General features: G+C 34.3%; 16 protein-coding genes across 16 annotated transcripts, besides 1 other annotated feature; 11 read left to right on the top strand and 5 right to left on the bottom strand.

Moving 5' to 3' along the window:
* Positions 1–221: 221 nt before the first annotated feature.
* TVAGG3_0302130 (spliceosomal complex assembly) lies at positions 222–1,499 on the bottom strand (the record flags this gene model as incomplete). Its single annotated transcript, XM_001580970.1, has 1 exon — positions 222–1,499. The coding sequence occupies one exon, from the start codon at positions 1,497–1,499 to the stop codon at positions 222–224; it is 1,278 nt and encodes a 425-aa protein (XP_001581020.1).
* Positions 1,500–1,683: 184 nt separating this feature from the next.
* On the bottom strand, positions 1,684–2,706 carry TVAGG3_0302120 (beta-1,4-mannosyl-glycoprotein beta-1,4-n-acetylglucosaminyl-transferase family; the record flags this gene model as incomplete). Its single annotated transcript, XM_001580969.1, has 1 exon — positions 1,684–2,706. One exon carries the CDS (start codon positions 2,704–2,706, stop codon positions 1,684–1,686), a length of 1,023 nt encoding a protein of 340 aa, XP_001581019.1.
* A 2,227-nt stretch (positions 2,707–4,933) lies between these two features.
* TVAGG3_0302110 (ribonuclease H-like family) lies at positions 4,934–5,887 on the bottom strand (the record flags this gene model as incomplete). The annotated part of the gene is made up of 1 exon (XM_001580968.1): positions 4,934–5,887. One exon carries the CDS (start codon positions 5,885–5,887, stop codon positions 4,934–4,936), a length of 954 nt encoding a protein of 317 aa, XP_001581018.1.
* A 1,472-nt stretch (positions 5,888–7,359) lies between these two features.
* TVAGG3_0302100 (K02A2.6-like family) lies at positions 7,360–7,638 on the bottom strand (the record flags this gene model as incomplete). The annotated part of the gene is made up of 1 exon (XM_051229574.1): positions 7,360–7,638. One exon carries the CDS (start codon positions 7,636–7,638, stop codon positions 7,360–7,362), a length of 279 nt encoding a protein of 92 aa, XP_051099304.1.
* Positions 7,639–8,015: 377 nt separating this feature from the next.
* Positions 8,016–8,834, top strand: TVAGG3_0302090 (phage tail repeat-like family; the record flags this gene model as incomplete). Its single annotated transcript, XM_051229573.1, has 1 exon — positions 8,016–8,834. The coding sequence occupies one exon, from the start codon at positions 8,016–8,018 to the stop codon at positions 8,832–8,834; it is 819 nt and encodes a 272-aa protein (XP_051099303.1).
* Positions 8,835–8,973: 139 nt separating this feature from the next.
* Positions 8,974–9,336, top strand: TVAGG3_0302080 (uncharacterized protein; the record flags this gene model as incomplete). The annotated part of the gene is made up of 1 exon (XM_001580967.1): positions 8,974–9,336. The coding sequence occupies one exon, from the start codon at positions 8,974–8,976 to the stop codon at positions 9,334–9,336; it is 363 nt and encodes a 120-aa protein (XP_001581017.1).
* Positions 9,337–9,354: 18 nt separating this feature from the next.
* On the top strand, positions 9,355–9,597 carry TVAGG3_0302070 (serine threonine-protein phosphatase family; the record flags this gene model as incomplete). Its single annotated transcript, XM_001580966.1, has 1 exon — positions 9,355–9,597. The coding sequence occupies one exon, from the start codon at positions 9,355–9,357 to the stop codon at positions 9,595–9,597; it is 243 nt and encodes an 80-aa protein (XP_001581016.1).
* Positions 9,598–9,599: 2 nt separating this feature from the next.
* Positions 9,600–10,448, bottom strand: TVAGG3_0302060 (uncharacterized protein; the record flags this gene model as incomplete). The annotated part of the gene is made up of 1 exon (XM_001580965.1): positions 9,600–10,448. One exon carries the CDS (start codon positions 10,446–10,448, stop codon positions 9,600–9,602), a length of 849 nt encoding a protein of 282 aa, XP_001581015.1.
* A 270-nt stretch (positions 10,449–10,718) lies between these two features.
* Positions 10,719–19,229: part of a mobile genetic element that runs on past the window's edge.
* TVAGG3_0302050 (phage tail repeat-like family) lies at positions 11,225–11,749 on the top strand (the record flags this gene model as incomplete). The annotated part of the gene is made up of 1 exon (XM_001580963.1): positions 11,225–11,749. One exon carries the CDS (start codon positions 11,225–11,227, stop codon positions 11,747–11,749), a length of 525 nt encoding a protein of 174 aa, XP_001581013.1.
* TVAGG3_0302040 (uncharacterized protein) lies at positions 12,720–13,121 on the top strand (the record flags this gene model as incomplete). The annotated part of the gene is made up of 1 exon (XM_051229572.1): positions 12,720–13,121. The coding sequence occupies one exon, from the start codon at positions 12,720–12,722 to the stop codon at positions 13,119–13,121; it is 402 nt and encodes a 133-aa protein (XP_051099302.1).
* Positions 13,141–13,296, top strand: TVAGG3_0302030 (uncharacterized protein; the record flags this gene model as incomplete). Its single annotated transcript, XM_051229571.1, has 1 exon — positions 13,141–13,296. The coding sequence occupies one exon, from the start codon at positions 13,141–13,143 to the stop codon at positions 13,294–13,296; it is 156 nt and encodes a 51-aa protein (XP_051099301.1).
* TVAGG3_0302020 (phage tail repeat-like family) lies at positions 13,316–13,900 on the top strand (the record flags this gene model as incomplete). The annotated part of the gene is made up of 1 exon (XM_051229570.1): positions 13,316–13,900. One exon carries the CDS (start codon positions 13,316–13,318, stop codon positions 13,898–13,900), a length of 585 nt encoding a protein of 194 aa, XP_051099300.1.
* On the top strand, positions 14,123–14,707 carry TVAGG3_0302010 (His-Me finger endonucleases family; the record flags this gene model as incomplete). The annotated part of the gene is made up of 1 exon (XM_051229569.1): positions 14,123–14,707. One exon carries the CDS (start codon positions 14,123–14,125, stop codon positions 14,705–14,707), a length of 585 nt encoding a protein of 194 aa, XP_051099299.1.
* On the top strand, positions 14,751–16,889 carry TVAGG3_0302000 (DNA/RNA polymerases family; the record flags this gene model as incomplete). Its single annotated transcript, XM_051229568.1, has 1 exon — positions 14,751–16,889. One exon carries the CDS (start codon positions 14,751–14,753, stop codon positions 16,887–16,889), a length of 2,139 nt encoding a protein of 712 aa, XP_051099298.1.
* TVAGG3_0301990 (uncharacterized protein) lies at positions 16,946–17,806 on the top strand (the record flags this gene model as incomplete). Its single annotated transcript, XM_051229567.1, has 1 exon — positions 16,946–17,806. One exon carries the CDS (start codon positions 16,946–16,948, stop codon positions 17,804–17,806), a length of 861 nt encoding a protein of 286 aa, XP_051099297.1.
* Positions 18,650–19,024, top strand: TVAGG3_0301980 (uncharacterized protein; the record flags this gene model as incomplete). The annotated part of the gene is made up of 1 exon (XM_051229566.1): positions 18,650–19,024. The coding sequence occupies one exon, from the start codon at positions 18,650–18,652 to the stop codon at positions 19,022–19,024; it is 375 nt and encodes a 124-aa protein (XP_051099296.1).

Here is a 19,229-nt window from a genome sequence, read left to right as displayed (position 1 = left end):
AATTATAGATTTAAGAGAATACTTACCCATAAAAGACATGTTTATCGATGAAGCTTCTCAACTGTACTTAGAAATTAAAATAAAATCAGAGGAGTTGAACTGGATCTTTTCTAGAATCAATATGGATTATCAAGCGATTTGTGTTGTTTTTCATAAGAGAATTACCTAAATAAAATATTTTTAATTTTACTAACAATAAAAAATAAAAGAACAACTAAAGTTTATTTTCTTCTTTGATAAAGTAAGTGGCAGCATTGAGAAGTAGCTGCAACTTGGAACATAGAGTTAGTTACATCAGAGTTTCCACATTTCAGCCAAACTCCAGCTTCATTTTTACAGTAATTGACGTAAACACCGGAATTTACATCTCCTTCGTGAGAAATCACTGAAACTAAGTCATATTTTGCATTAACACCGTATTTTGACAGATCTATTGATCCATCATCAGAGTGTACAATGTGTAGATTGAGCTTTTCGAGGCCAAATGATGCAGGTCTGATTCTGTTTACGTTTATCCAGAGAAATTCAGAAGATTTGTGAATTGACATCTTTCTTTGAACAATTTGTCTGTTTCCTATTGATTTAACAGTTATCTGTGTTCCGTTGTAGCGTTCTAATAATGATTCCAATGTTGCTTGTGGAATAATTTTTTCTTTTTCTAATCCATTGCGATAAAGTGGACATTCGTATGGTTCTAATGGAATACTCCAGTAATTTATGATTTTGGACGTGTAGTTGCAATCGCCATTGTTATCTTCAACGAAATTTAATTTTCCGCAAATTAATTTCGAAACAATCTTTCCTGGTATTTCTTGGTTCAATAGTTGGAGTATAAATGTAAAGTATTCTACAGGATTCACTTCATTTTGGACATTGTATTTATCATTACTGAGAGTTTGAATGGATCTAAGCAAAGTGAAGGGAGAAATGTGATCTCTGAAGCCGTATGGGTTGAAAGCTTGCTTAAAATATCGTGATAATTCATTTGCAAGTGGCGTAGATTGAGGATTTAAAAGTAAAAAATCTCGAAGTGGTGTAATACGAGAAATAAAACGAATTACTGAGAGTTGAGATGATTGTTTGGATCGTAAGTCGAATAAAAGTTGTCCTGGATAAAATAATTTATTGTTGATTTTAATTCCTTCTTTTTGCTTTTGTAAAATTAGATTAATTACTTTGTCTGTGTAAGTGGGTCGTGATGCAAATTGAATATCGCTGATTTCCTTATAGTCGGATAATTCTTGGTAATTTGGAAGCATAACTACCTTATTTGTTTTAAGATTTAGTGCAATTGTATGTGCTGCTCTTCCATAATGAAGTAAAAGAGGAGATCCAACTGTTCCTCCTGCAAAAATTTGTCCGCATTCCAAGCACATAAAGAGATTTTCTCTAACCATAGACTGGCAACATATCATATCTTGGTCAAATCTTATTACTGTTCTATCAATTATCTGATTTAGTGCATAACCATCTGGAAGAATAATCTTGTTATCAAACATCGAAACAAATGATAGACAACATTATCTAACTATTGTAAAAGAATGCAATGGATTATTGTTTTGAATAAAACTCAATGAACAATTTCTAAAATTTTCTAAATTAATCTGTTTATATTAGAATTTAATGAAAGAAAGTTTAAAAAAAAGAATGAATTAAATAGAAAGAAACTTTATAATCAACAATTTACAATTTATATCTAGGATTTATCTGTTCGTGTGGAACAATCCACCAATCGTATTCAGGTGTGCATAATTTCGGAAGGTCGGACTTCTTATATATAGTTTTTGTTATATCTAAAGTGAATTTTGGATTTGTCAAGAAATCCATCAAAGGATGCGGCGGAACTAAGTCCTCGAGCTCGCTAAGGTTCAAAGAAATCAACTGTGTTGCCCATGGCATACTCTTCTTGCAGTAATGACTCCAGAACAGATAACTTGTGTTCATGAAAGGATATTTATGAAATTCTTGATGTGCGAATGAATTGTACTTCTTTATATATGTCTCTAGGTCAGGGAAACATGAAGAGCAATGAGTTCCAAGTGGTTGCAATGTATGGAACTGTACAAGATTTCTGTGATACTGCATTAAGCCTTCTGAGAAAGAATGTGTATAGTATTCTACATAAGGCATACCCCAGAGTTCTGGGTAACGATGTGTATAGCCGTGGTTGGTCATATAGCATTTGTAATTGTAAAAATCATACGGTGGATGGTCTAGAATCCACTGCATTCCTTTTCTTGTAGGTATTTCGTCTATATCGCTGACAATAATCAAGTCTCCAACCTGTGGGTTGAATTTCTTTAAGAATCTGAAGAGATATTTTCTTTGGTTATTTTCACGACACCAGTTTTTGTCACGAGCCTTCGCGCATTGAATATCTATTTGGAAGAAATGCGCTTTAGATGAGTATGATTTAATTTCTTTCTCAAAAGGTGCGAATGTGATGTTATTTGGAAGACCAGAATGGGTAATTCCAGAATAAACTACTATAAAGTGATCAACATATGGATCGAGACGCCAAAGACGATTGTATAGCATATAGCTTTCACTATTGTAAATGACACAATCAAAAACTTTTCGCTTTGTAGGATCAACGATGTGTCCCTTACCCTTGACCTTTAATGACGGAATACCTGTAAGAATGAAGAAAACAATATAGCATATTAAAGTAATAAAAGGCGAAACTTTTGTTCGGATCTTGTACATTTGTAAAATTTGAAAAATTAATCGTTTAATATTCTCAAAGTGGAAATAATTATATAAGGTGGTCGTTTCTGGTTGATAAACCCAAAATCTGGGAAAAGCCAGTGGGGAAAAAATAATCTTGTAAAAAAATCGGGCCTTCGGCGGCAGCGCTAGCCCTTCGGGCGCGTCGCCGCCTCCGGCCATGAACATCACAAAGTTAATGTCGCCATTTATGAAATATGCCCTATATTATTTTTCCTTTTTCCTTTTATTTTCTCCTTCTCTTTCTGTTTTTTTCTTTATTCATTGATTTCCTCTTGCTATTTCGAAATTTTATTCAAATAATTTAATAACTTTATAAACCAATTAGTTTAATAATTTATACATTATCTGCCGATTTTACACTTCAAATATTACAGTTTTTTTAAAGTGGATCAAATTTCATTTTATTAAGATATTAAAGTTTTGGAATTAGTATTATTTTGAAAAAGCACCTAAGTTATTTAATTAAAATGGTATTATTCAAATATTGAAATTTAAATATAATTTGATTTGCTTAATTTTTTAAATCTGTAAGTACAGTTTTGTTTGAAATAACAAAAAATGATATATGCAGTTAGCGAAGTAAATTTACTAATAATAAAAATAGTTTGCTCTAATTCAATTAATTTAAACCTTTGGTAATGATAGAACATGCATAATATTTAAAATATGGATGAAATTCTTTGTATAAATGTAAGTTGATGAATTTTTTTCGAATCTGGGTTTAAAATATCTGAAGGTAAACAATTGATCTTAAGTGTTTATGCTGTATACCAAGAATTACATTAGATTCATTGTTGACTATTTGTTCAAATCTTTCCCATTCAATCACAGGATACTGAATCTGATGGAAAATCATTATTACTGTGAAATTCGCATTGATATCATATGATGATCCATTGCCCTAGAAGTTCGGTGTATCCCAAGTATATGAGGAACACGTATGTTTTTCCCCAGATTTTGGATGAGGTATGGTGAAAATTGAGAACTTTTGTAAAGAAATTGAGAGATTTTGTAAAAAAATTGAGAGGAAAATCTGGTGAAAGAATCACAGATGTGGTGATACCAGAAGGTATGGGAATTGGATGAATACAGGATAGTATGCTCCTATATGAATAGTAGAAACATAATCCATTATCAAATCATCTGGGAAACAACTTTTTCTTCTCAAAAAATATTTTGAAAATGAAAAAATGAAAAAAAATTTATTACCATAAAAACCAGATTTTATTACCTCGGGGAACGTTTCCCAGCACTTTTCCACCAGAATCGGCCACCTTAAATTATACTATTATAGCATTGAAGTGATGCTCTGGTAATAGAGATGTGAAAACTTAAATTTTATAATCCCTGGGATGCACTTTCTTCGATTTTTTTAAAATTTTTGGGATAAATTTTGACATCTTTTTTTTGCTGGCGACCCCCCGTTCACAAAAAAAAATATCGAGCGAAGGGGGGGTCGCCAGCAAAAATCGAAAATTTTTTTGGTGAACGGGGGTCGCCAGCGAGAACCTTAAAAATAAACTTCAGAAAAAAAATCTAAAAAGAAAAAAAGCGAAAAGGCCCTGGAGTCGAACTGGGGAACTTAAGGCTTATACTATGACTCTTACCACTGAACTATATGATCTGTGGATCGGTGCTTTATAAATTGTAAATATAAAGATTATCATAACGAATTAAAATAAAATAATAAATATTACTCTTATATATTATTAGATTTTAAATTACAAAATAATAATAACAAAAAAAATATTCATGACCGGAGGTTTTAATTAATGTTTAATGAAAGAGAACGATTCATTATAAATTATTGAATGTTAAATTGTTGTAAAAACACATTGAAATATTTGTGAAGAAAATGGCTATTTAATATTGAAAAATAAATAATAACAAAATGTTTATTTCATTTAGTTGCCATTAAGATATGACGGCTATTTAACAAGTTTTTCTTGGATCTTAACCGCCTAACGTTCAAAATTAACCTTTGTGCTTTGATATTACGTTCACATGTTGCCTCCGAAGGAGATGAACATAACAAGCGTAATGCTATTTCCGCAAGGATGGATTTTTCTCCAATTCTATGCGAGATCTCTTCCCAAGCATAATTTTGTGCCTCGTCCATCAGATCGTTCTCAAAGATGTCTGATTCCTTATTGATGAACGTATTATATAACGAGAGTACAAGCGTTTTTTGTCTTTCGTTCAATCAGAATTGAACCAAAATGCGCTTGAGGTAATCTTTAGCTGCTGTTAGATCATTTTCGGCAGTCTGATGATTATCCTCGCGTACATCTTGCAATGTAAGCCTAAGTTGATCATCAGATTCGACAATTCTACGAAATGTGCCTTCATCTGTTACATCAATTACAGCGTTTGTGTTACCTTCCTCAAAAATAGAATCCATGTAAATGTCCTGTAAATCTTCTGCCGGATCTTTATCAGGAATATGCTCACTTTGAAAGGAACTCAAGGGATCGGCCAAATCTTCTACTTCTTCGTTTTTAACAAACTTTCTATGGAAGTAGAACCTTCCTCTCGGCGTGAGAGAGAATGCCAAACACCATAGCCCACCAAAGTCAGAGTCCAAGGTATAGCTATCCAATGAAGATGCCAAGATGGATCCGAATGCATTATGCAAATTGGATGTCAAAAGATTGAGAGCTGATATGGCTTTACGAATCCAAATGTAACAATTTGCCAACAATGCCTTATCCGATTCGAATACTAAGATTAGCTTTTTAAGAACAGCTAAACAATCTTTCAATTGTACGATTTTATCGTGATCTACATTTATATATTGCTTGATTTTGTTTTCGTACTTAAGAATAAAGACACATATATTATAGTCATATATCCATCTGGTGGATACATGCTGTGGACATTGTGCACCTATATCGTCAGCATGAATGCGACAAAGTTCTGCAATTCTGTGCACATCCTTTACTAAACTTTGTAACTGGTTGTTCTTGCCAGCAATATATTGATAGCTGTTGTGGATTCTGTGACACAAACAGGGAATAAGCAATATCTTGTAGTATTTTGGATCTCTGTCATGATAGAATGAATCATTCCAAGTATCTTTGAAGCATTTTAACTCTGCTGGTCCTCCGTCAACTACCACACTACCTATCTTGACTTTCCTAAAGTTAGTGTTGTGCATGAAAAATAGCGTGACTTCACTTTTGACAAAAAGTGACATTATTTATGATGGTTTTGTCATTTATTTGTCAGATTTATAAATGGATAATAATGCTGTAAATCAGATATTAATTAAAAATATTTAAGATTTATGTTCGAATTGAAAAGCAAAATGATATTTTTTTAATTGAAAAACGTTAATATCTGATATTTTGAAGTTTTTAATATTTGTTAGTATTTTAAATTATTGAATGCATACGTTTTTTATGTTCTCAATTTTAAAAAATTGTGAAGAATTTAGTTTTTTGGAGATGGATGTTTAATATTTGTGAGTGAGAATGCAAGCAGGAGTTTGGTACTTTAAGGCTAGGTTGAGATAGATTTCCCATTATATTATCTGTGAATATATTGTTTGAAAATTCAAGATATAAAAATATATTATCAAAAAATTTTATATTTTTAAATACAATAGGGTGGAAATATAGTACAATGAGATAGCAATGATATATTTTATAATGGGAGGTAATCTGAAGATAAGTAGCAAATTTTATGCGATTTTGATTGGGAGTTGGAGAGTGTGAGTACTATAGCATGTAATAGTATCTCACACCCTCCAATTCTTCCTATGGCGCCGAAAATTTTTTGGTGAAATGCGACGACATTTCACCAAAAATTTTCGGCGCCATATAGAGAACTATAGTCTGCGAGGTACTGATTCTATCTATGTACCTCACAGACCATAGTTCTCAGCCAAAATGGCTAAAAATTGGGTGCAATGTAAAAAATTGCACCCAATTTTAGCCATTTTGGCTAAGAATTGGAGGGTGTGAGTACTATAGCATGTAATAGTATCTCACACCCTCCAATTCTTCCTATGGCGCCGAAAAATTTTTGGTGAAATGTCGTTGCATTTCACCAAAAATTTTTCGGCGCCATATAGAGAACTATAGTCTGCGAGGTACTGATTCTATCTATGTACCTCGCAGACCATAGTTCTCAGCCAAAATGTCAAAAATTTCGGAAATTCGAAATAATTTTTTTTGAGAAAAAATTAACCGTTTAACATAATATTTATAATATTGCTTATTCAATTAGACGGATTAAAAATTATATGTTTTCTTTTTATTTTTTCAATTAAATTATTAGCTGACTCGAATTTGTATAAGTTTTTTAAAATAGATATCAAAAATTAAATATAAAAAAGAAAACAATTAAGAATATTAAAGTAAATTCTTTATTAAGAAACAATAAAATGAAAATATAAAACTTTGTATGATTTGAGTGGATATTGAGAGTAATTTGTGAGTGTGCTTCGGCTGCATATGTAAGATTGTTCGGATTTAATTAAAAATTGTAAATTTTTTGTCTTTATATCAAACTATTCGACAAAACTTTGTATGATTTGAGTGGATATTGAGAGTAATTTATGAGTGTGCTTCGGCTGCATATGTAAGATTGTTCGGATTTAATTAAAAATTGTAAATTTTTTTGTCTTTATATCAAACTATTCGACAAAACTTTGTATGATTTGAGTATGAACTCAAAGACGTTCACTCCGGGGTTTGTCTTGAAAAGAGTCTCCCAACTCCTTTCAATTTTTCCATTTTCCTCTGGAGAGTACGGATGAGTTTTGAAATATTTTATATTGAATTCTTGGCAAACCGCTTCAAAATCTTTTCCAATGAATTCTGTTCCATTATCTGTGAGAATTCCATGTGGAACTAATTTGACTAAATCAATTGCGTGACGAAATACTCTGGCAGTATTTTTCATTTCTTTTGTATCGAAAACATGCCAGCAAATAATGTATCTGCTTCTGTCATCAAGAAATGAAATTAAATATTGAAGGTTACCGTTATCGTCCTTCAGAAATTTCAAATCAGTATGCCACAATTGATTAACATATTGAGCAACGTATTCATGTGGATGTTCGTCGATTTTCTGATGCCTGTGAAATGTAAACAAATGTTGTTGATTGAAAATTTTGAAAGCCTCGTTGAATGTAAATCTTTCGACTTTTTCGAAATATGATTCTTTGATCCTTTTTAAAAAAAAAAAAGGTAGTGGGGCTTCCAGGCACTTCGTGCCCTCTAGCCCCAGTCACTTTTCTGTCACTTTTCAGGAAAAAACATTTTTATTATATATATAAAATGAATTTTACAAAACCACCGTTACCCTTCTTTGGAAATAAGAGTAGATGTAAAGATATTCTATTGAGAGAACTTAAGAAACTACCGAATGGTCTAACATTTGTAGATTTGTTCGGTGGAAGTTTCTATATATCCCACTTGTGCCATACTGTATTCCCAGACTCAAAGATTATATGCAATGACTTCGACAACTATATGAACCATCTCAAACATATACCAGACACAAACAAAATATTGAAAGAGTTAAAAGAAAAGATACCTATAGGTAAGATGGAACGTATACCATTAGATAAGAAAAATACTGTCAGAGAGGTTTTGAAAAAAGCAGAGTATATTGACTGGGATAGTATATCTTCTAGACTATTATATAGTGGTGCTATAAGAGTTCATGACATTGAAACACTTATGTCAAAAGTTTTATATCTTAACTATACAAAGGTTTTCAAAGAGAACATAGAAAAATATACTGAGGGTATAGAGTTTGTGAGATGTCATTGGACAGAGTTGTATGAAAAATATAAAAACAAGGAAAATGTTTTCTTTATAGTAGACCCGCCGTTCTTTAACACATATGATTTTCAATACCAAGTAGACTGGACTTTGAGAGACTCTTTAGAAACTTTAGACGTTGTACATAACCATCCATGCTTTTACTTTACATCCGATAAAAGTGGTTTGGAAAGTGTCATGAGATGGTTAGAGGATATACATGACTATGATTTTAGATACGATAAGATAGAATATGAGAGAGGTCCTATAAACCGGAAAAAGTGTCATAACAAAGAAATTTTATTGGTAAGTAAATGTGGTTTGAAATAGGACTACTTGTTTTAGGTTTTTTCCATTGTGTCATTTACTTATTTGACGTGGCAGAAAGATATAGAGAATATGAAGATGAACCAATACCAGCAAATGTTCAGCATATGTACTCGTAAGAGATATTTTTATCTAATATTAAATGGACGCACAGAACTTAGCGAATGCACAGCAACCTGGACAACCAAACCCAGAGAATATTCCAAATGAAGTTAGAATACAAACTGCAATGGCAAACTATGGTCAAGTGCCAACAGATGTACAAATGCAAACTGCCATGTCAAATGACGCTGCGTTAGGTTTGCCACCATGGTATGCAAATATGAGATGGAAAGAGTTTTATACAAACCCTGAAGTGGGATATAAACAACTCTATGCAGATGACGCGAACACAGGAGTTGACCCAGAGTATGTTTTCTACCAGAGGAGAAATAGAATGTATGAGCTCCAGTTAAAGAATGCAATGGAACTCAGAAGGAAACGTAAGAGACTAGGCGGACATTAGATTTTTACATATAGTAAAATGGGTTTCTTTGGAAGAATAGGAAACTTCTTTCGAAATGTTGGAAGAGGTATATGGAATGGAATAAAATCTGTCGGAAGAGGAATTTGGAACGGAGTCAAAAATATTGGTAAAAGAGTAGGTCAGTTCGTTGGTATTATACCTAAAGACCCTGAACCAGAAGAACAAGCTCCTGTTATACAACAGCCTGAACCTGCACCACAGTCTAGTTGGCAACCAAATCCAACACCTCAACCGTATTAAAATTATATTTTTACCGTTCGATAGTAGTTGTATATGAGACTAAGTTCTAAGTAAAACGCATGGTATAATGGAATTATTCTCTTTCTTCCATCTGTAGTAAACCATACTTGAAAGTCTGAAATACTTCCACTTGGTGGTTCGTATAGCTTTGTAGGTTTTTCGTAAAAGTCATTTGCCAAGCATAAAAAAGAGTTTTGTGCACCAGAAAATGAAGCATGAACTATAATAGCATCTGAGTCGAAAACATTTTCATATGTTCCATTAGGGTTTTCGACTTCATAAAAGTTCGGGTGTACTGGATATTCTGCAGGCTGATTTAACATCCTCAAAAATCTATACCATGCCAAGTTGTTATATTTTGTAGAAATATAAACGTCTTCTCCAAGGTCTTCTATTCTATTGATTTTAACAGTTGCATTTTTCCTGTCATAAACAATATCGAGATGGTACTCTCCTTCGTCAATGTTGTACTGTTTTGCATATTCGAGATAGATATCGTTTATTTTTTCTTGAAAAGCTTGAAGAGTTGTTTCTAAGTTTACAAGCAAATTCACTTGTAAAAGTTTTCCCTGTTCAAATTTCTCATACGTACGTTTTTCTTTGTTATAGTATCGAACTTCAAAAGCGACCGTAAATGGGAAACCATGTATGGCTTCTGAAATGAACTTCATTCTACGAAAGCCAATAGCTTTTGTGACGGATGGGTCTCTTAGCCATCTTAGTGGGTAGTCAAAACGATAGCCTTCATGCTTTACGGTCTCTGTCTCAAACTTTTGACCGACATTCGTAAAAAGTTCATCTAATGGTTTAGTTGTAGCAACTCTTGAATTTTCTTTTTCTATTGAAAGCATATTTTATCTAGAATAAAAATGTCGAAAGAAACAGCGTCTATGAGAGAAATACAACACAACCGACAACTCATTGTGCAAGCTCTAAATAAGAACACAACAAACTTTTCAAACTATTCTAAGATATCTGAGTCATTGAAAGAAGGAAACTTAAAACTGACGATAAACCCAATGACAGATGAGTTTCTGTTTCAAGACAGTAAGAACCATACTGTTTGTATAAATCCAACAAAAAGAACTTTAAACGAGAAACCTATAGATGAACTTCTTTTGAAAGCAGATATTGACAACAAAGCTGACAAAGAGTATGTTGACGATGAGTTAGCATATCTGGCTAGTGGGTTAGTGAAGAAGGCAGATAAGGAATATGTGGATGAAAAAGATGAAAAAATTAAAGAAATGGTTGAATGGTACCATGAACGGACATCGAAGATTTTAGAAGGTAAAGCCAATACAGGGTGGGTTTCAGGATGTTTAGACCTTAAAGCGGATAAGAACCATACACATACCATTGCAAATATTACAAACTTACAAGAAAAGTTAGATGGCAAGCTGACAAGAACCATACACATACCATTGCAAATATTACAAACTTACAAGAAACCTTAAACAAGAAAAGTGACGTTGGACATACACATACCTTCTTCTCAACTGTTGGTATAGAAAGTATTTTAGGAACGATTGAAGAAACTGGTGGGGGTGGATTATATTTTAAACCTCCTAACTTTCCAGAAGGTTTAACATCGGATAAAGACATTAGATGTAGAAATGTCTATGTCATGGAGGATGAAAAAAAAGTTAAATTCACTGCTCAAGATTTATATGATAAGAAAGCTGACAAAACAGAGCTTCAAACATTAAAGACAGAAATACTTCAAACAGTATATCCTATAGGTTCTATTTATACGTCAATGAACTCTACCAGACCAGAAGTAGTACTTGGTTTTGGAACTTGGACTCAAATAGTCGACAGGTTTTTGTATTGTGCAAACTCTTCAAAGGAAACAGGTGGAAGTAAAACGATTTCAGGTGCAAATTTACCTGCGCACAGTCACTACATAAATTTAAGTACATCTGAAGCAGGTTTGCATAGTCATAGATTTTGGGATTGGTCAGGAATGACAAAAGGTAAAGGATATGATGTTAAAGAGGACGTTAAGTTTGCTATAAATTGTTACTGGAGTAACACTGAGGTAGGAGGAAGCCATACACATCGCGTTTCAGGGTATACGCAAACAACGGGACAGAGTAAAGACTACATGCCACCTTACATGACAGTTTACGCATGGTATAGAAATGCTTAGTCGTCATTTTCAACTTCTTTAGCATATTCGTCAGGAGTTGTCTTATATTTGTTAGGAACTGTCTTTGAAAGTATACCACCTTGAACCTTAACAAGTTTGAAACGAGGTCTGACAATAGTAGTTTTATCTTCTGCTTGCAGTCTGTACATTTTGCCATGTTTGCCTAAAACTTCATAATATTCTCTTGTATACTTTCTTCTATTTTTACGAACACGAATGTGAGTACCTGTCGAGTTCCCATTGTTGTCATAGTCAATAGTATTTTCATATGGGTCGCGTTTAGGTATTTCTATTTTTACTTTGTCACCTTTCTTAAGTTTGAAGCCTGGCATTCTTTCTTGTTTGTCTCTTTTGACTAAACTATTAAATATATAGTCTTTCTCTAAGTCAGGGTTGTTTTTCATTTCTTCGGGAGTGGTTTCCCAAACCTTTTTGTTTACGGTTATTGTAAATATTTAAAACTTGTCTCATCTTTGCCATGGAGAAGTGTCTATATTTGTCGTCATATGACATTTCATTTGCTTCACCACCTTGTGGTTGGTTTAAGTCTCTTAAGATTTTTATACAACTGTCAATGACACCAAGAGCAGAATGGTTTTGGTCGACAATGAAATATTGGTTTACATTTTTTGAACGCAGATAGTTTTTAATATCGTCTGATTTGAAAGAACTTTCATAGTCAGATGTCAGTTTTGTTGGATGGTATTTGTCAACGAATATTGTCAAAGCAGTTTTCACATCTAAAATATTTTTGGACCATAATGGTATGGCTTCACAGTATCTTGTGTTTTGACCGACAAATATAAACCAGTATGGAGGTCCATCTTCTCTATATCTCGGAATGTTTTCCAAGATATCCATAAACCAAGCATTTGGTGTTGAACTAAAGATTTTTACCATGAGTGCTTTCTTTGTTGCTTTAGAAACATACGGGTCCTTGTTTGAATTCGTCATTTTTAACCCATAAGAAATGGGTTTATTTGGCGCATTAGCAGGAGTCGCATCTAGATTTTTACCCGCAGTGGGAACACTAGCCAGAGGTGCATTTGGAATTGGAAGGAAGATTTTGAGTACATTAGGTATACTGAAAGAGAAAGCACAACCTATTATACAAACTGTACAGAAAGGTTGGGAGGTAGCACGAGATGCAGCAAATCTTATTCCAAATCCTGAAACAAGAGGAAAAGTTCAAGGATGGATGGACAATGTAGGAAGACAAGCAGGAAACTACTATAACAAAGCAAATGACTACTATAACCAAGCAGGGCACTATATGGACCAAGGTGAAAGATTCTTTAACAGAGGATATAACCATGCACAACAGTGGGTAAACAACAACCAACCGCAACCACCTCAAACTTGGGGAATGTAAATTTTTTTACTGAGATGAAATGAACAATACAGCATTGAGACAAATGGGCTCAAGATGGATTTGTCGGCTTCCAGCAGTTACACAACCACGTGTTTGTCAAGTCCTCCCTATACCTCAGGAAGTTTTAGACCGACTTAAAAAACCTCAACAACCAGTTGAAAACAAACCAAACTAAAATTTTTTACTGAGATGAAATGACCGAAGAAGTTGAAACGGTAGATTTGACACCACAAACAAAAAGTTCAGAACCATTGTCAAAACCTGTCAAAGAACTTACAGATGAAGAGAAAAATTCAATAATAGAAAGTGCCAGGTCTGGAAATACAAACTCTAACTACAAAGTCACTTTTCATAAAAATGGAACGGCAAGTATCTCAAAAAAGAAACAGACTCTCACAAATAAAATATTGAAGTCTGAAGGAATTTTCGAGACAACAGATGGAAAAGTTTACTTCACTGACCAACAGTTCATTATAGAACATCTCATTGACTTAGAGTCGAAATATTCTAAACTTTACAACAAACACAAAAAGTTGAAAGGAAAACAAAAACAAATGGCATATGACATTTATGAAGATGTTGACGACACAACTGTTCCTGCAAGTGAAGTAAAGTCAGAGGAACCGAAAAGTGACGAAAAACCGATAGAAGAAGAGAAACCAAAAACTGAAGATAAACCAAAACCAAAGTTTAGTCTCCAGACTAAACCAAGTCAACCTTCATTAGCTGGTATGGGTTGGCGTCAAAGACTTATGGTAGCCGGTGGTTATGTAAAGTAAAAGGAAAAACATTTTTTTATTTTTATTTGAAATGTACGCTGAGTTTGTTGGAGAAGACTGTTGGGAAAACATAGATGAAGAAGTCTTAACAAAACATTGACGATGAAGTTCATGAGAAATTAGATGAAGAAAGTTCATGAGAAATTAGATGAGAAATATGAAATGGCATACCATTTAAAATAAAACATTTTTTCAAAAAAATATTTTTTTATTTTATTTGAAATGTACGCTGAGTTTGTTGGAGAAGACCGTTGGGAAACTTGTTTGTTAGATGAGAAATATGAAATTCACTGTTGTGAGTCATTTGAAGTCAGAAACAAAGAGACAAAAAGAGTTTTAAGCGGATGGGAGGGAAATAAAGGATATGCTATTATGAAGATGAGTGGAAAACACTATCCTAAACATGTTGTCATTGCAACTCATTTTATACCGAATCCTAACAATTTACCTTTTGTAGACCATATAAACCATATAAGAAACGACAATAGACTTGAGAACTTGCGTTGGGTTACTCGTTCTGAAAACAATAAGAACAAAAGCAAATTTGGAGATATTGTATTCGATTTCATCGACGAACTAGAAGATGAAGCAATTGAAATTACAGACTATGGTAAGCATACGTTTGAGTTTTACTACTACAGCGAAGAACAGGACTCTTTCTACTTTTATACCGGCGTAAACTATAGAAAATTACAAGTATGTTTTACTAAGGAAGACTATGCTTATGTAAACGCTAGAGATACAGATGGAAAAAACGTTAGACTATATCTTAACAAATTCAAGAAGCTATATGGCATACCATTTTAAAACAGTATATTTTTTTATTTTTATAAAAATGCCCCCATATAGAATGGATAGAAAATCTGCTCGAATAAAAGCAGAGTTAGAAAGATATGGTTGGAGAGTTTCAAAGAAGTTTAAATATAGGAAGGGAAGACCCATAAAAGTCTATGACAAACTGGCTGGTCTTCGCTACGAGATGGACTTAGAAACAGCGCGCGCCAATTATCCAAACAGACTTGAGAGGTTAGAAGAAGAACGGCTTATGGATATGCCTTTCGATGTTAATGAACCTCAAGTTGAAGGACACGACGGCTTTGCCAGATTCTACTGGAAACATGACGAACAATTGCATCCTTTGAGGAGGAAAAAAGGAAAAGGTGAAGACGCACATGCTCCCATGGAAAGAACAAGATATGCATATGAGAAGTATCGTGAAGTTAGAAGTCAAATTACATCTGGTCGAACCTTTACAGTAAACTTTGACGAAGGAAAGAACAAAGAAGGCTTCATGGGAGTACTTGCTGCAATTCAAGACGGAAATAAGAAAGGATACAATCTCAGACTAACCGTAACAGATTTAGATGGTCATATATACTATGCGCATGGCAATGTCGCAACAGCCGCAATGCTTCTTGACGCTTTCAAGACTACAAAGAGAGAACAAATGTTTGACTCCGACTCAGATATTTTGAATGCAATTGAAGGAATTGCAAGCGTGAAGTTCGAATGGTACCAACCCAACCCTCAAGCAGTCAGACAACATGCTGGGTATTTCCCGTTCATAAACAAGTCTGACATTGACTTGACAAGGTATGGAATTTACAATTCAATTGAAAAAATTGTCAATGAACCTTGTATTCTTACATGTCTCAGGAACTCTGGTCTTGTTACAGATGAGAAAATGAAGTATCTTGAGTCATGTGTGAAAACAAGGTACATTCTCAGAAGTCAATTGACAAAAATTGCACCGTTGGCAAATGTCAATATCCGAGTCAACATACCTACAGCTAAAGGTTCTTCGCACGATGACTATGTTGTTGACTTCAAATTGCCATGGTTGAAGATTGTACTTGTCCACAACCACTTCATGTTGAACGAAAGTCTTACAAACCCATTGTTCGGAAAAGGCAAATGCAACATTGTCAGAGCTGTTAACATTCTTTTCGAGAAAGGCTTGTTGGAACCAATTCCAGATGACAAGCTGACAGAAACTTTTGTACCAAAAGACGAAACAAACTTTTCATTGTTGGTAAGACCAAAAGTTGTTCCGGACAAAGTTCTAGCACAAAAGAAGTACACAGCTCCAAAAGGAGTTGGATTGTTCGGATACCAACCTGAACCAGAAGAACTTCCAATGAGGTTGCAAGAACTTCAAGATGCTATAAACAAACTTCCATTGAGAAATCCAATCGACGTCAAATTGTATTGGAGAGCATCTGAGCTAGGTCAGAAGGTTTTATATGAAACAGGTTGCTTCGACGATGTTTATGAGATAACAGGCGAGGTTTCTCAAAAGATAAGAGACTCACTTGAATTTCCACGAACCGGGCCGATTGGATGCGACAAGTTCGACTCAAACGAAAAGATATACTATGTCGACCTTAACGCTGCGTACATGAGGTTCGTCCAATATATTCCAACTGGAATTCCAAACGAAAATGGCGAGTTCCCGGGAAGGAACTATACAGTTGGAAAGGTCATACAACAACTCTATGATATTAGGAAAGCTTCAAACCCCAAACTTGCAATGACAATCAAATTGCTTATGAATTCGACATGGGGATATTCCATTAAGAAACCTCAAAAGATGAAGAGTAAACACTATGAGAAGGTCGACAACTTTGTTGAAAGGTTCTCCCCTTTTGTTTTGAAATACGAGTTCACCGAAGGTCAAGGTGGCTCAGTAACCACAGTAAAACCTATTGTCGAACATTGGTCCTATCCTCAGTTCGCAAAGGCAGTCCTCGACAACTACAACAAATTTTTCTCAGAGGTTAAATCCAAAGTGAAGGTATACTATGAGAACATCGATGCACTCATGACGAACGAGGAAGGATACAACAAACTCATTGAAATGGGTTTAGTCGGTGAGAAAATGGGCTGTTTTAAGCTAGACAAGGTATTTTCCGAAGTTCATGTCCTCTCCAAGCGTAAGTACTGGGGTGTTAAAGAAGATGGTGAAATAGTTAAACATTGCATGAAATAAAAAATGGCATACCATTTTAAAACGTTTTTAAAACAGTATATTTTTACATATATAAAATGCTTCAGGTTGAAAAACAAAGAACAAAAGTAGCAGATACAAAACCGTTAGACTATATCTTTACAAACGCTGGTAGGACTATATCAGATGAAGAAATTTCATCCGGATCTTACAGATTTGACTATCCAATTCGCTGGCTTCAAAGTCCTTCAGATGCAAAGGCAATAGGATTTAGAAGAGTTTTGTTTTCAAATAGAACTAACGCTTTTATGTTCGCAGTATATTTTCATGGTCAGTATAAAGGCTCTGATGGTCTAATAGAAAAATTTGACGAAATGAAAATCTTTACAATTCGTTCAGACGAAAGTCTTGAGAAAACTCTAAATGACTTTCAAACTCAAATGAACAAATACTACTGGGAATTTCAAGAAAAATACGACTCTTTACTAAATGGAACATACTATCTAAAACTAGAATACGACAAGATGAACTCCACCGTTTCATTTCAAAAGATTGAAATTAACCCTCCAAGAGATACAGAGTTTTTATATTGGGGAGTAGACAAACGTTCTTGGGCGCAATTTCTTCGGTTACTAAACCAGAACGAACCATTGCCACCTGACGGTCCGTTTAAATTTATACTCCCACCAGCAGATTTGACAGTTTATAGAAACGTGTTCGACCCTCAAAATGTTATATGTCATGCAAGTTTCAGTTCAAGCAACAACAGTTTTCTTTGTATCGGTAAGGACTTTTATGACTTTGCTTCTAAATTCTACGAACCACCTAGTAACAGTTTCTCTGACTTTCAAGTTTGGTTCACAACAAACGGTGTGCAGCATATTCTTCCATTGTACTATGACTTTTATCTCGAATTGTCTTTCATATACAACTACGGAAAAGTGCTGAAAAAGTACTGAAAAATATATTTTAGATCTCACCAGGTCACTCGGTCACTCGGTCACTCGGTCATTTTAACTTCTCTGAAAAAGTGTGACAACATGACATTTTGACAACAACACAGGAGATAGACTTTCATCGTCAATGTTTTGTATAAAAAGCACCCCGCGGAATTCCGCGGGGTGGTATATTCTTCACGAAATGCTTGTTTTGCCATGATTTCATCGTATATGTTTTGTATAAAAAAGCAACCGCCGGAATTCCGCGGGGTGGTATATTCTTCACAAAATGCTTGTTTTGTTGAGACTTTCATCGTAAATGTTTTGTCAAACATGAACGTAAATGTTTTGTCATGACTTCTTCATCGTATTCTTTCACCCGTTGAATTTTGTATAAAAAAGCAACCGCCGGAATTCCGGCGGTTGGTATATTCTTCACAAAATGCTTGTTTTGAGGTCGAGCCACAAACGAATGTCCGACGGTTAAGCCACAAACGAATGTCCGACGGTTAAGCCACAAACGAATGTCCGACGTCCCACCAAAAAATATTTTTTTATTTTTATTGTAAGAACAGTATGACAGTCGAAGCAAAAACGTTCACGAACAAATCTAATGGCGAAACATTCACAAAAGGCACCTATAACGGTATTGAAGTCTTACGTAGAGACAAGGATGGTTATATAAATGCAACAAATATGTGTCAGCAGTTTAGGAAAGACTTTAGAAGGTTGTTGGAAAATAAGTCCTGGGAAGAGTATTTTAAGGCATTTTGTGAAGAATATACCAACCCGCGGAATTCCGCGGGTTGCTTTTTATACAATGTTAATGCAGGAATTCCCGATGAAATCAAACAGGTTAGAGGAATGTATGTAGACCCAAGACTTACAAACTATATAGCAATGTGGGCTTCTCCAAAATATTGCATAGCAGTTGGAAAAATTTTGGACTCCATAGACAAGAAAGTTCATGAGAAATTAGATGAAGAAGAACTTGAAGATACAGCAGAGAATGCTAAACCTTTGTTCGAAGAAGAAGTTAGAAAAATGCATGAAAAACAAATAGAACATGAACGTGAGATATGTTCTGGTTATAGAGACTCTCCATACGAACTAGACCAATGGGAACAAGAAGATTTAAAGAGAGAATTTAGAGAATATGAACTCGCTAAAGTTTCATTAGAAGCTGCAGAAGAGAGGTTAAAAGGTTGGGGTCCTTTTGTACAAAAATATTGTGAGTAAATGAACCATTTTTTTTATTGAATTCGGCAAAAATATATTTTAGGGTAGATGGTTTTTAGGTGTCACTACGTCACCAGGTCACTCGGTCACCAGGTCATTTTAACTTCTCTGAAAAAGTGTGACAACATGACATTTTGACAACAACACAGGAAATAGACTTCTTCGTCAATGTTTTGTATAAAAAAAGCACCTGCCGGAATTCCGG

Source organism: Trichomonas vaginalis, chromosome V (genome assembly GCF_026262505.1).
Source record: "Trichomonas vaginalis G3 chromosome V, whole genome shotgun sequence".
NCBI lineage: Eukaryota > Parabasalia > Trichomonadida > Trichomonadidae > Trichomonas > Trichomonas vaginalis.
This window is presented reverse-complemented; position numbering and strand designations above follow the sequence as displayed.